This window comes from Rhinolophus hipposideros (assembly GCF_964194185.1).
Source record: "Rhinolophus hipposideros genome assembly, chromosome: 14".
In the NCBI taxonomy this organism is placed as follows: Eukaryota; Metazoa; Chordata; class Mammalia; order Chiroptera; family Rhinolophidae; genus Rhinolophus; species Rhinolophus hipposideros.
In genome coordinates this window covers 23,654,173-23,668,899 of record NC_138060.1, presented here as the reverse complement: position 1 = coordinate 23,668,899, position 14,727 = coordinate 23,654,173, and the positions used below count along the sequence as shown (strand labels likewise).

Genomic DNA, 14,727 nt, shown 5'->3' with positions numbered 1-14,727 from the left:
CTGTGACAGAGGTGGTATCTGGGCTGTCACAGGGGATGGGGTGGGGTAGGGTGGGGTGGTCCTATTGTCCTCAGTCGTAGGTACTCTCATTTGTCAGAATTCTGTCAGAAGATGCTCTAAGTCCCAGGAATAAACCTCGGTTGTGAAGTGGCCACACCCACTGTGTGCCATAGTCTAATTCTGGAGATAATAGGCTTTTAGATTGTCATCTTCAGGGGACCCTAACACGTGTTTCCTCAAGTGGGATATAGAGGCCACCTGTGAAATTAAATGGGTTTGTGTTTATTCCTGGGTGCCACTACTGAATTCAAAATTGCTGGGGCCCCAAACCTGCATTTTAAGCGAGAGTCCCTGATGACCCGGACGTAGCTTACAAGAACTCCACCTCTCTCCTGATGCCATTGGCATCATACCCCCAGGGTGCCATTCTGTGTCCTACCTCCGACGGGTATTCCTGGGAGGAACAGAACTCCTCAGATATACATGCATCAGAAAGTATGTCTTTTCTCCACTTCTGTGAACTTCACAGGTAATTGAACACCTGCCCTACTCTGCGCCCAGTGAGCTTGAAAAATTGGAGTCGTAATCAAATCAGATTTTAGCAAATGCCAGGCTGGTGAAAAATCTGTGCATAACCCAAGATTCCAAGTCTGAAACTCATGGCCTAATGGTTTCAAGAGGTGTTTGGAAGGGCAGGCCCTTGGAGGAGGATGTCAGTTATACTGGCTATAGTCCCTTTCATCAGGAGGAGCCTGGGCTCCTGAATCCACTGGAGAATGTGAAGAGCCCCAGGCTAGAGAAGACAACGTGGGCTGGAAGCAAAGTGGATGCTGGCTTGCTGTGCACCTTTGGACAAGCTTGCTGACCTCTCTGGGCTGTAACTGTCTCATCTCGGGAACACTAAGGGATGAATGATGATGTGTTGAGGAGCCAAATATACTGATACCGGCAGGTTCTTTAAAAATGCATAAAGATAAGCTTGGTATATAAAGATGAGGCAAAGCTGGAACAATAAAATATTCATTGTGGAGCCTAGATCGTGGCGATATAGGTGTTCACAGCAAACCCTTTCAACTTTCCTCTGTGTTTGAAAATTTCACAAGATATTTAAAAAAAAAAAAAAGTTTTAGCCCTGAAACGGATAGTAGAGATCATTTTGTGGCTGATAAAATTGAGGCCGGAGAAGGCAAGTAGGAGAAGAAGGAGGAGAATGAGGCTGGAGTGCATCTCCCAGTCCACGTGTGACGCATTCACCACAGCCCCCCTTGAGCCCTTGAGAGGCTCACAGGCACCAATGAGGTGATGTCTCTGAAAACCTGAAAAGCGCCGTGGCACCTTCATTTTGAGACTTAAATGGGTGTTGCATGAAAGGAAAGGCAGCAAAGAAAATTGTGGGATATTGGGACACTGACCTAAACAGGATTGTTTTTTTACTGTAGGGCTTCTCAAAGTCTTTAATGTATAATGTCTATTGAAAATAGACATTGAAGAGACTATATAGCACTTTACAAACAAATTTAACCACAAAAGCCATCCCCTTCTGTGTTTGGGGACTGGGTTCTGGATAACACAGTAATCCCTAAAGAACATAAGATTGCTGTGTGGGGAGGCGGGGGGACATGCCCTTTCTGTTGCCTCTTACTTTCATCGTGAATCCACACACCTTACGCCCTCATCACCTCTCTCAGGGCTGACGCTATCCACATGCTGAGTGGCAATGCAGACGCCTTGGGGTTGGGGTGCCCTGGGGAAGGTTCTGAAATGTTGGAACCCAGGCCCTTTCCTCAGCGGTACCAGGGGGAGTCCCCCACCCCTTGTAGCCCTAGGGCCATTTGCTTCTGTTGGTGACCATTAGCTGGTGCGGGGGGGCAGAAGTCAGTGGGAAATCATGTCCTAAGGAACAAGGGGGAGCGGGTATGCAGTTGACAAGAAGAATCCCAAGAGAAACCAAACTCTGCTCCGGGTCTTGGATATGGCCAAAGAAGGGCCAACCAACTTGCCCGGCTTCTGTTTCTCAGGGCAGGGAAATATAGTTTTGGAGCTGATAAGGACACACACGCACCTTACGGACACACAAAACATAGCATTGTCCAAATGCAGCCGAAACCCTTTATTGGAGCCACCCTCCCAACGCCGACAGTCACCGTGGGTTTCCTGGGTGGTGCGTGTGGGCAGGTCAGCCCCGGGTGGGAACTGAGTGCTGGTTGTGCTGTTACAGTACGGGAACGCAAAGACTTGCAGTAGCTGCCTCTTAGCAAATGACCTTCCCTCGTGCACGGTCACGGGGGCATCGTGGTGGGATGGGGGTGGAGTGAAGGGCCACTGTGCTTCTGTGGTGGCTCTGGCTTTCTGGCTTTCAGAAAACTCTGTGCTCCTGTTTTGGGGGGAAGCAGCAGTCCCCACAGAGAACGAGCTCGCCAGCAGCCCCCGTGGAGCAGTACCATGGGACCAGCCTGGCCTGACTCCCCTGCCCGGCCACCCCCGCGGCCCCACCTGGCGTTACACTTCCTTCCGCAGCATCACCTTGATGTTGCTGCACATCTGGCCCAGGGCGGCGAAGAGCGGGTTGCAGAAGGTGCGGATGCAGAGCGAGTAGATGTGGCTGATGCACTGGATCTCGATCAGGTAGCTCTTGATGCAGGGCACCACGGCCCAGATGTGGCAGAAGGAGATGCAAGCGAACAGGAAGCCCCAGAGCAGCGCCAGCGGGACGCCCAGCAGGGTGGACAGCAGGCGGTAGCACCAGTACTTGGAGACAGTGAAGGTGGTGTAGCTCACCTTCCACACGCCGTCAAAGCTGTAGGTACCCACAGGTTCTGCGATCACATCCTCAAAATCCACCTGCAGGGGCGGGACGGTCATCCTTATCCACAGCACCACCCACCTGCTCCCCAGCTTTTACTGGGAGCCTGGGGACCCCCTGCAGGGCTCCAAGCCCTGCCAGCCCAGGGCCCACCCCTGGGGACTGACTGCGGGGCCAGCAGCAGGCTTGACCCCTCACCGTGCAGGTGGGTGAGCAGGCCCCAGGACAGAGGGACTTGCTTCCGGCCAACGGTAAGTCAGAGTCAGGTCTAGAGCCATGGCTCTCATCTCTATTTGATGATCCTGGGGAGTTGGAAAAGAGGGACGGCGTGCCTGCTGATACTAAGGTGGGTAGGCAAAGGTTCCTGCCATCCCAGAGCTTATGGCGGGCAATGTAGCACCTTGATAAAAGCGCTCGGGTAAGGGAAGGACGGTGGGGAGGGGCAGTGTGCACTCACCAGGGGACATTGAACTCAGCCTGGGGAAAGGGGAGGCTCCCTGGAGGAAGAGTCGTCTAGCTAAGCTCATATCTGAAGGTAGCCAGATGGAGGGAAGGGTTGGGGCTGGAAAAGTGTGTTCAGGGCAGGAGGAGCAGTAACTGCTAGGAGCTGCCAGGTCAGTGTGTGTCCTCAGGGAGATGCAGATGCTTCCAGAAGGCTGAGTCCAAGCGCAGACAGCCAGAGTGAGGCTGGGGGGGTGGGCAGGCAGGATGACATCCTGTGCTGGGCAGCCTCTAAAGGCATTTGTGCAGGAGCGGCTTGCTCTGGCCGCTGCGGCTGGGCCGTGGTGTGGATGTGGCAGCCTGGTGGCAGCCTGGTTTGGGGTGGTGGCAGTGAGTTGGAGAGAGGTGCACAGCTCTGAGAGTTATTTTAGGGTCTGGCATGTGGCCAAGCTCAGGCCACGCCATCCTGGCTGGTAGAGGACTCTGGTGTCTGAGTGTGGCTGGGCTGGCCTGAAGCACCGTGTGGAGGAGGCTGAATTGTTTCCCTTGACCTAGTCCTGCAGGGACTTCAGTGTTCCTCCCCTCACTGCCCACACGGTCCTCCTTTGCAGCTGGAAGGAACATGGGCGCTCAGAGAATCCGATTCACACATCCCTCTGAAATGGTGACTGAGGCCCCATTTAGGAAGTAGGAATCTGATCAGTGGAGTTGAAGAAAAAGATGACTTCCAGCCAAGTCACTTCATTAACGTTTCTTGAGTCCCTGTTATGTAGTAAGTACTGTCCTAGCTGCTTTCTTATATGTGATGTCATTTAACATCCCTAAGCCTTAGATGTCTTTATCTGTAAAATGGGGGTAGTGACCATCTTCAGTGTTCTTGGGGCATTTTTAAAAAGTTGATTGAATGAATGCATAGCTAATCAGATTAATGGGAGAAGGATCCCCGTGGAGGCTGGTGGGGGGGGCACAGTTCAAACGTATAGTTTTCCAGGGTGGGCCCCTTCCCCACATTTGTTGAGGGGGACGGGATTCTCTCCTCCATGCACAATGTTAGTATTAAAATTGCTTTTCATTATCAAATATCATAGCCACATTGCAGAAAGTTAAGGGAATAGCAAAAAGAAAATGAAAGCATCTCTGATTTGTATTTCTCTAGTACTAAAAAGATTGCTTTGGTGCTTTTCTTTCCAGTGTAACTTTTTTTGGGGAGGGAGCGGACATAACTGGGTTGTACGTACATGGTTGAGTCCTGTTTTTCTCTCATGCATAGATCCTGGGCTCTTGCGCCAGGCCTCAGATTCCTGGACCCCCCTGAGGACAGCTGAGGATGAGGCCCTTCCTAGGGTGGTTTGTGAATGGGGAACAAAATTCACAGGGTGAGAGTTCAGGCTGCAGGTGATGTGGAAAAGCTGACTCAGGGAATCAAGTCTTCCAGGACCCTCAGCCTCCAGCATTCTCTGAAGCACTCAGTGGCAATCACTTAACTCTCATAAAGCCCCCTGGATGGCAGGACAAGAATAGGAACAGAGTCCTCCTCTCCTTGGAAGGATGGCACTTCTTCCTAGAGGGCTTCCAGGAGGTGGTGGCTGGCTGGCAATTTGGGGGACTGGGGTTTGGAGGCAGACATGGAAAAGATGTGTCATGGATAGTTAGAAAAGAGGGCCCAAGTTGGTTGGGGAATGTCTAATGGGAATGTGGATGGAAAGGGCTGGCACCTTCTACTTCTGGTTTATATGGGGCAAAAATCCAGAGTTGCTCATTCCTGGGGGAGCTTTCAAATCCAAGAAGCTGGGGAATATAGGCCAGCGGACCATTCCAACCTTGACCTGGGTACCCCTACCATAATTACCGAGGTTCAAACTCCTGGGGCCGGGAACCAGCTAACTGAGGTGTCCTGATGTCTGCAACCTGTCCGTCCTCCATCGTGGCCCATGCCCTGGCCTGTGCCTGATGGCTCATAGCACCCAGGCCGGCTTCTGGAGCATGCTGCAGCCCCAGGAACTTTGCCAGAGGAAGGAGGCATTTGGGTAGAGACACGCCTCCCTGCCTCTGTCCCAGCAGGCACGCCCTCCTTCTTTCCCTCTCCCACTGAGCACCTGTGGCCTCTCCTGCCTTTCTTATGGCTGTTCCTTACGAGAGTGCCCTCCCACTCACAGGTCACCCAGCCCTGCCTCCTCACCTTACAGGTGGTAGTCGGCCCAGAGGAGGGAAGCAAGGCCCGGACTGAATCTAGGCATCCTGATTCTAGGCTGAGCTATTCCCATTGCCCCAGGCAGGGTCAGACCCACAGGTACGTGCTACCCCCTCTGAGGTTTGCTCCTTGTCAGCCAGATACCTGCCCCAAGGCAGAGCTCCCAGCCTCTTCTTCCAGCCACCTACCCTGCTCCCAGCAGTCAGCACTTTCCCGCAGCCCCTTTGCAGTCCCGCCTGCTTTGTTCATTTATCTTAGAATATTCCTTCATTTAACACATTTGATTATTTGTGTCTGGCCCCTAAGAGGCAACAGAATGGCAAAGAGCCCTGACTGAAGTCACAGTTGTGGTTTGAGTCCAGCTCTGTTACTTATTGGCTCTGTGACCTGCAACAAGTGACTTAGATTTTCTATGCCTCATTTTCCTAGACTGATCTCATAAAGTTTGTCAGAGGTTTAATAGGTTGACATGTAAATACTCAGAACACTGCCTGGCACAGAACACCTGATTAAGAAGTATGCCGCTGCTGGTGGTGGTTGTTACAGAGTGCTTTCTTCAACAGGAAGCTAGAGTCCCAAAGGTAGGTTTGCACCCCAACACAATTGCTGATCTGAGCAATTTGATCTGAGTTATTTGGCAAATAACCTCTTTAAGCTTCATTTCCTCATCTTTAAAATGGGTTTGCTATTTCTTACAACCTTGTATGAGGAATAGAAATAATTTTTCATCCATCCATCCATCCATCCAAACAAGTATTTATGAAGCACCCACTGTGTGCCAGGCACACTACCTCTTGGGCAATGATTAATACCTGCCATGTGGTAGGTGCTCAGTGATGGTAATTATTTGTTCAATTACTCTGAAGGTCTTTTGAAAATATATCTCAGAAAATCAGTTGACATCCCAGATCATAAATATGACAGCTCTCCAGCCTACCTAGCGTGTGTACATGCGTATCTCAGCCGGTGCTGATAAGATGGACAGAGCCCTCTTTTCCCTCATTTTCTGCTTATGGTAGTAATAATCCTACCCCCAAGGATCTCTTGGTTGTGTCTTTTAATTATCGTTTTCCTGCAGCAGCCATTGAATTCTTTCCGATGATTGCCTTTGGGGGCTATGCATGGGGCAACTGCTCTGTTTTCTGTGAATCAGAAAATGTGCCCTCCGAGGGATGGGCTGTGTTGGGAGGACAGCTGTTCCCCTAACTTGGATTAAGCATGGAGACAGCTTTGGTCATAGTGCGCTAGTTTGGGCAGATATATTTATAAGACCCAGCTCAGGCAGCTCTAGGCAGTCATGCCAGTGTATCAGAAGCAAAAGTGACTTCATTTATTCATTTCCAGAAGCGGGAGGTGAGCTAGCTTTTCCAGGGATGGTGGCGGGGTAGGGTCTGCACCCTCTGGCAGGGCTTGAGGGCGTGGTGTGCAGCTGGAGGGAGGGGCTGGGCTTGGGAGGGAAGAATGGCTGCTCATTCAGTTGGTGTCCCCTTCTCTGCCATATTTATTTTTGGAACAGCAAGAGAGCCAGTTGATTACTCAGAACCAGCCATTGCAGCCCCCGCAGTCTGCAAGAGGGCAGGGAACGTACAGATCAGCAAGTCAGGCATTGCCGGAGGATTGGGGGGGAGGGTGTGTGCGGGGGAGGCCAAAAGCCACGCCCTGTCAAAAATACCTCCCCCAGATTCCCACATGACTCAGTCCTTGGGCATCCAGGGCGCTGGACTATGCAGATAGGGTGTCTGTGGTGGGGGAAAAGATCTAGGCAGGAAGATAGACATCGGGTTCTACCCCGCACTTGACCACTGACTTACTACTGTATGATTTTGGGCATGGTGCTTTCCAAAAAACTCTGGGAGTTTTTGTTTTTAACTGTACACTGTACACTGAGAGGGTTGGGCTGTGATCCCTTGGGACATGGAGTTAGTTTCAGAGTCAGAAGACCCAAGGGGGTGGCTTAGGTTTGCTGGGTCTTACTTTTCTCATTCACTATTATCTTTTATTATTTATTCATTATTATTTATTCATTATTTATTCAAATAATTTAAATGAAATTATTCAAATAATAATAATTTTTATTATTATTTAATAATTATTATTAAGTTATCTGATAATAATAAAAATTGGAGCTCACATCGTGGATGTCTATTTTTTCATGTGGCTTCTCTAGTAATTTTTATTAAATTTTACAAACGTATTGGTGCACAAAGAGATTGGAATAATAATGGAACCGGTCCTCACCCAGATGGTTTGAAAAGCACTGGCCTATAAAGTAGGACGTTAAAAATGAGGAGATTGCAGCACAACAGCTGCAAAAATGGCAAAGCTTCGCTTCTTGTATCATAATCGGTCAGAACATAAATAGAATTCTGTACGATTGGGGAATCGCCCTAGTAATGGCCACACTTTGGCACTTGGGGATGTCAGTTTCTGGCCATGTATGTTATATCTAGCATTTCACCCAGCAGGTAAGGGACAGGCAGGGTGGCGCCCAAGCTGGCCTGACATCAATTCCTGTGCCTGAATTTCCTCTGCCGTCTCCCTGACCAGGGTCATCGCAGGACCGGGTACTCCATCAGGAGTGGAGGCACGGAACACAGCTCAGGATGATTCTCAGGGTGGAAGGAGGGGCTCAGGGATTCACTGGAGCTTGGGGTCCAGAGCACCCCATAAGTGTGGTGGTGGGGGCCTGGGACGCCTGGGCTGGGGCTTAAAGGGACTTAGGTTTATGTAAAAGAGCTGCAAAGAGACCAAGACAACAGAGGACTTCAGGGTGAGAGAAAGGACCCTGTCAGAAGAACTCCCACCAGATCTCATAAGCCCTTTTGCCCATCTATTCCCATTGTCTCTTCTGCACTCTCAGTCTCTGTCTTCAGGAAAGTGGGTGCAGGTGGAATGGAGAGCACTAGAACAGCCTTGGATTGAGTTCTAGGCCTCGCTGTGCACCAGTGTTTGGTGGCTGACTGGCTAGTCTCCAAAGACGACCCCATTAGTCATGATCCTCAGCATTTATGTCTTTGCATACATAGTCTCATCCATATTGAGTCTGGGCTTGCCCTGTGACTTGCTTTAACCACCAGAATGAGGTAGAAGGGATACTGTGCCAGTTCCTGAACTAAGCCTTAAGAAGGTCTGGCAGCTTCTGCTTTTCGGAGACCTGAGCCACCATATCAGAAGTCCACTTTTATGCCCTGATTTAGAGACTGGTGGGGTTGGAAGTCCATTGCTACACCCTTCTCTAGAGACTGGTGGAGAGACCGTGTGGAGAGGCCCCAAACTACACAGAGCTGGAGGCTCAGTCATCCTCGCATCCCTGCTGAGCCCCAGCCTCCAGCCAAGGAGCTAAGCGTATGAGTGAGCCATCTTGGATGTTCCAGCTCAGTAGAGGCCCCAGGTGATTGCAGCCCCAGATGCCATCTGACTGCAGCTGCATGAGAGGCCGGTGAGACCAGCAGGCTGCCCCTCTGAGCCTAGTCAACCCACAGAACCGAGAGATCATTAGATGGTGGTTGCTTTAAGCCATTGAGTTTTGGGGTAATTTGTTATACAGCAATAGATAACTGATATAATAGATAAGTTTGTCTTTAGGGAAAACTGGTGATAATAGACTCCAGGTTTATTTTCTATAGGATAAGGGGGACTTGTTTGCACTTGAAAGTACAAAACATTCACCAGTTCTGCTGAATAAGAATTTCTGATGGCAGGGCCCACAAATTTGCATTTTAACAGGCTCCCCAAGAAGTGGACCACATTTTTGAAGAACTCCAGACTAGTTGATACTCAGAAGTCCCCATAACACTAAGTCTTAAATACCTCAGCGTGAGTTAGTCTAATGTAACTCTTCCTTGAAGTGCTTGACAGAGGGTAAGACATTTCTGAAAGGAAGGAATTGCCAATGAGGAATGACTGGCAGGTTGGATGGCCTTTCATAATCCAACTTTAACCTGCCCCTTCTGCCTTCTCTCCCACAAATTCCCTTTCAGGTAAATTGTCTTAGTCCCATTGTTCTCCTGCGGACAGAGTAGCAAAGAGATGTCATCTGTGTGCCAACTCCGCCTAACTGATGGTCCAGGCTTCCTGGAAAAGTGCTGTGATCTATTAGTAATGTCTGCCATGGACACAGGTGGTGAAGAGGCAATACCCACCCCTGACGTTTGCCGACTCTGTCCAACATTCTCCTCAGTGTTGTGGCCTTTGCTTATTTTGTTTCCTCTACTTAGAAGACCTTATTCCCTCTTTCCACATTTAAATGTTTTCCCATTTTTAAATGTACCTTGGCTAACACCTCTCCATGAAGCTGGCTCCTGGTTTTCCCAGATAAAAGTAATGCCTCCCTCCTTAACCTCCTTTGACATCCTGTTGACACTTCAGTTGGCACTAATTTATGGCATTTAGCACCTCCCATATATTCTCATTAGTTTAGTTTCATCTCCTCTGTCGGGTTGGATTCTTCTCAAGAAAACGGAGGAAGAACCAGATCAAGTTTATCTTTCTGCAACAGGGTGTCCAGATGGGCCCGACCTGGGAGCAGAGCTTGTAGAACTGGTAGTCTACTGGACCCTCTAGGTGTCTGCAGCCTGAGCTGGTAAGCAAAGTGTGTTGTTTGTGCGTTTTTCTGCAGGAGGAGGGTGTTTGGTGGCAGGTATAGGTTTGAGGGTGGGATGGACTCTAGAATGTTGGGTTGGGATCATATCTGTCCCCTGCCCTTTTTGAAGGGCTGACTTTGAGTGTCCAAGGAGAGACCAGTTGGGGCCAGAAACTGAAGGACCTGCATGAGCCTTTGGGCTCAAGCATTACTGCATTAGGACCTGGGTGCCTACCACGTTTCCCTGAAAATAAGACCGGGTCTTATATTAATTTTTGCTCCAAAAGATGCCTTAGGGCTTATGTTCAGGGGATGTCATCCTGAAAAGTCATACTGGGGCTTATTTTCTGGTTAGGTCTTATTGTTGGGGAAACACGGTACATGTGAGGTAGGAAGAAAGCGGGCTGTTGATGAGACAGCCTTGAGAGTTCTGAGAAATAACTCAGGAGGACTTTGGTGTATGGCTGGGGTCCTAGGAATGCAGGGGGAAGGGGGCTGGAGGCTTTACAATGTGGGTCTGAAGGGAAAGGTGTCTTCACTAGTGAGCTGAAGAGCCCAGGGTACAGCGGGCACAGATTCACACCCCCACCAAAGCCTGGCGTAGGGGTCTGTCCTGCTCATGCCCATCTCCTCCGAGACAGCAGAGTGGCTGGCATGTAGCAGGCAGTCAGTGTTGATTCATGGAATCAATATTCCACAAACGGTGGTGATGGTGGGGGGCAAAGGAAATGGGGTGTGCTACCCCAGCTCCTCAGCTCGAGTCCCCCATGAGCCTCCCCTCTGCCCTAGGCCCAGCTCTGAGCCCTGGAGACCAAGTTCAAGTCTGTTGGACTGTACAGGGCTCCCCCTCTGTCTTTAGCGCTCATTTTCCAGCCTGGGTTCAAAGGCAGCCCCAGGCCTTGCTTGGGGAAGTTTGGGGACGTTTTGAACCTGGAATGTCAGAAGGGAGCATCTCTCCTCTGCTGGGGGTCAGGTCCGCAGACACAGTGGGTCTTTCTGCTCCTCTTCATCCTTGGCTTTTCTGTTTGAAACCTCAGCAGCCAGCCGCTGTCTATACCAGAGACTCAGGCCCAGAGAGGAAAGGAATTTGCCCAGAGTCACACAGCAGGTTAGTATCAGGGCTGCGACCGGAACTTCGGTCTGCGTCCAGTCTTATTCCAGCATCTTACTGTGTCCCTCCTCCCAGCCCATGTGGAGGCTGTTACCCCATGTGATACCTCCCCTGGCAGGTGTCTCCTGAGCCTTCATCTCGTCCCCTCTCTCTCTCTCCACCTCACTCCCTTTTCCTTCCCTCTCCCCTCATCTTGTCTTTTCCCCAGATGATGAAAGACGCTTAGTGATCCACTCTCTCCCCTCTCCTTCCTTCCTATCTGGATTCTCTCACAGACCATCATACCACCTGAAGTCTGATCGAACCTGTTTGTGGTACTTATCTGACTCTGTTTTGAGATCTCTGTTCTAAATTTCAGACCTTTTCATTTGTCACTCATTGAAAACAAAAGAAAGAAAAAGTCAAATAACTCTCCAAACCAGCGACTGTTCAATAAATATACCAAGTAATAATCTCCTCTCAGCAAGCTTATGAGGCCTCTTGCTTCCCTTGTGAGGGACGTTTTTCTGGGGCTCCGTCCCCGGGGAGGGTGCATGAGCAGCTGAATCTGTGTGGCCCCCCCCATCCCTCCCTCGGGTTATAGTCTGAGCCTGGAGCCTGGCGCTAGCTCAGTCCTGGCTCAGTAGGACCCAAGGGCCCCTCTCCAGTTGTCACCTATTGTGGGTCTCCTTTGGAAACCACATTCTCCCCCTGGGGTCCTCTTCTCCATCCCCAGTAGCTGGCTAGGGGCCACCAGAGGGGCCCTGGGTGTAAAAGTTGGCACTGGCTTCTTCTCTTATCCTGCAAGTTCCTATAGGTTCCCTCTCAGCTGACGTTGCTCCCATGTTTGCTGTGTGTCAGGCGCTGTGTTAGGCACTTTCTAATCCCTTGTTTCATTTAATCCTCGCATCTTATTTCTATTGCATTTACCCAGTGGAGGTAAACGATATTATAGTCATTTTACAGGGGGAAAGTCAGGCTCAGGAAACCTAGGAGACATGCCTAGTGCCATCTTTTTTAGGTAGAAGAGCCTGGAAGTGAAACCAGATCTGTTAAATTCAAGTCTAGGACTATTTCCTCTAGGCCACACTGTGCAAACCAGGACAAATACTGTTTCACATCTACGTAGTAGTTTTCAGCTTGCAGAATTTGCTCCTCAACTTTTCCCTTTGCACTACTTTTCACACTGTGCTGTAATCACCTTGTCTCCACTACTAATGACACACATCTACATATGTATGTATAAACGCAAAAATAGAATACTATGAGCTGTTCTGAGGAAATGCCCTGAGTGAAGTGGGGGCATAGAGGAGGGAGCTACTGACTGCCTGGAGGAGTTGGGGAAGGCTTCCTGGAGGAGGTGACAGTTGAATTGGGTCTTGCAGGCCAAGCAGGGCATTTACCATGTGGAGGAGAGGAGGCGGGTGGCCCTGGTATAGACACAGGAGTATGTTCTGGTGGGTGTGGCTGGCTCCTGGTGTGTTGGAGTTTGAGAACCACGGAGAGAAGTTAGACTTTCTCTAGCATGGGAGGTGTCCCATTGAAGGAAGGCAACGAAGGAGGTGCTTTAGACCAAGTTATTAGCCACACTGTCCTATCCAGTGGCTGTGAGCTTTGAAAGCTTGCCCTGTGGCCAGTGCAACAGGAGAATTCTAAATTTTGTTGAATTTTAATTAAAATGTAAAAGCTGATATTCAATTCTATGACTGAGAAACTTTGGAGAATGTTTGGAACAATTTGGACATGTGAATCGATTTGGCCATTTCCACAGTACATTTATGAAATCTAAATACAGAGCAAGGATTTCTGATAAAAATTTGGCATCTGAACTGAGACGCACCCTAAGTCTAAAATACACACTGGATTTTGAAGATGTAGAAAGACTGGACGATCGTTCATTGCTAGTTGTTTTATATCAATTACATGTTTTAATGATACTATTTGGATATATTAGGTTAAGTAAAAAAAATATCATGAAAATTAATTTCACCTGTTTGCTTTTCCTTTTTAAAATACTGGCTGCTATAAAATGTACAGTTACATAGGGTAATCGTATAAAGCGTATGTTTCCATTAGAGCGCGCTTGCCTGAAGTTCTGAGGCATTCAGTAGGGCCTGGGAGGCCCCAGGCAACTGCCCTTTTAACAGCCCCTCCAGTGGCCCTGATGCAGGCGGCTGGACACCCTGCTTCCAGCAGCTCTGCTGTAGGAAGGTCCCTGTAGGTAACGAGTGGAGGCTGGAGTGAAGGTGTGGGTCTAGAAGCCGCCAGGCGAGGAAAGAGGTCTGACTCAGGCATGGCTGGGGGGAGACTCCCCGAAAGTTGTCCACCCTCATCTGAGGATTCGCTTTCAGGGGCCTGAGTGCCCTCTGACAGGCCTCTGCCCCGGCCTGGCCACTGGACCACGGGTCAGGCAGGGAGCTGGCGTGAGCTCTGGGCATGGTTCCCATACCTGGTGGGTGGACACTGGGCAGTGCTCCGAGGGACTGAGTGCCCCATGAGGGCCACCAGCCCTGCTGGAAGCCGCCCTCTGGGGATTAGCCCTGTGCACCCTGTGGGGACCGCAGAAATGCCCCTGGCACAGAAAAGAACCCAAGTTGGCCACCTCGCTTCATCCTGGGCTGAGGCCCAGGAGCGAATGGGAAGAGCTTCAGAGTAGTGAGGACTTTGTGACTTGCCTCCCCCCCACCCCCCCGTCAATGCCTGGGTCACACGTGTGTGACTCTTTGCTCTTGTGTACGTGAAGGGTCTTTGCGGGGTGCACAGCTGGGTTTTGGGAAAAGAGAAACAAGGCTCTTTTCAGGGAAGCTGCTTGTGTGTGGAGCGGAGCCCTCCCCTGTCTAGCACCCAGTGCTCTGCAAACCGACACCCTCCGGACGGGGGTACCCGGACAGGCCCGCCCAGCCTACCTTCACTATGTCCTCGTTAATGTTCTTGGGGTCTCGGTTCACCAGGTCGATCTCCTTGCAGTGAATGTCCTTGATGATCTGGGCCTCCAGGTCTGTGTGCTCTTCTGCCATCATCGCAGAGCTGGGGGACCCGCGGAGGAGATGTGAGCCCCGGGACTGGCCAGGGCTGCAACGACTTGGGGCAGGGACACCAGTTCAGTGTCCCCAGACTTGTGCCCCTGCTGGCTAAATAGGCCCCACCCAGCATGCCAGCTGACAGCTGTCCCACATAACTTCAGCCTGCCTCTCACTAAAGCCTCTGTGGCAGGCCTCCAAGCTAAAATTAAGACCAGAGCGCTGCTGGAAGGCCCAGCACTCCTTAAAGGGGGCTGCTGCAGGCGCTGGGCCTCACGCAAGGAGTGGAGGGCCTGGCATCCCCTGCTGCCACCAGGCAGCTTGGCTCTGGGTGTGAGGTCCTGGAATTTGCCCTTCTGTGTCAGCGGTGGAGTTCCTCTGGGAGGGAGTGTGGGGGGGTTTGGGCCCCAGCTTTGCCTCTTGCTGGCTGCGTGTGCTTGGGCACACCTCCCCTCTCTGGGCCACCGTGTCCCTACCTGTGAAGTGGCCCTATTAATATTATTGGGGTTTTGTTGTCCCTCGTGGAGAAAAGGAGATGAGCTCATATGTGAGAAAAAAACTTCATAAAGAAACTGAAATGCTGTCTGGGAGGGATTCACG

The 14,727-nt window shown here is 50.5% G+C and overlaps 1 protein-coding gene across 2 annotated transcripts; it reads right to left on the bottom strand.

The window, feature by feature from the left end:
* Positions 1-2,082: 2,082 nt before the first annotated feature.
* Positions 2,083-14,304, bottom strand: CAV3 (caveolin 3). 2 transcript variants are annotated; one of them, XM_081071545.1, is made up of 3 exons: positions 14,014-14,255; positions 4,483-4,583; positions 2,097-2,841 (listed from the first exon to the last, which is right to left on the bottom strand). In XM_081071545.1, the coding sequence occupies exons 2-3, from the start codon at positions 4,510-4,512 to the stop codon at positions 2,500-2,502; spliced, it is 372 nt and encodes a 123-aa protein (XP_080927671.1). In that variant the 5' UTR covers positions 4,513-4,583; positions 14,014-14,255; the 3' UTR covers positions 2,097-2,499. The 2 variants fall into 2 exon arrangements, with proteins under 2 accessions (XP_080927670.1, XP_080927671.1); XM_081071544.1 differs by lacking the exon at positions 4,483-4,583 and having other exon boundaries at positions 2,083-2,841; positions 14,014-14,304.
* Between the last annotated feature and the right edge of the window lie 423 nt (positions 14,305-14,727).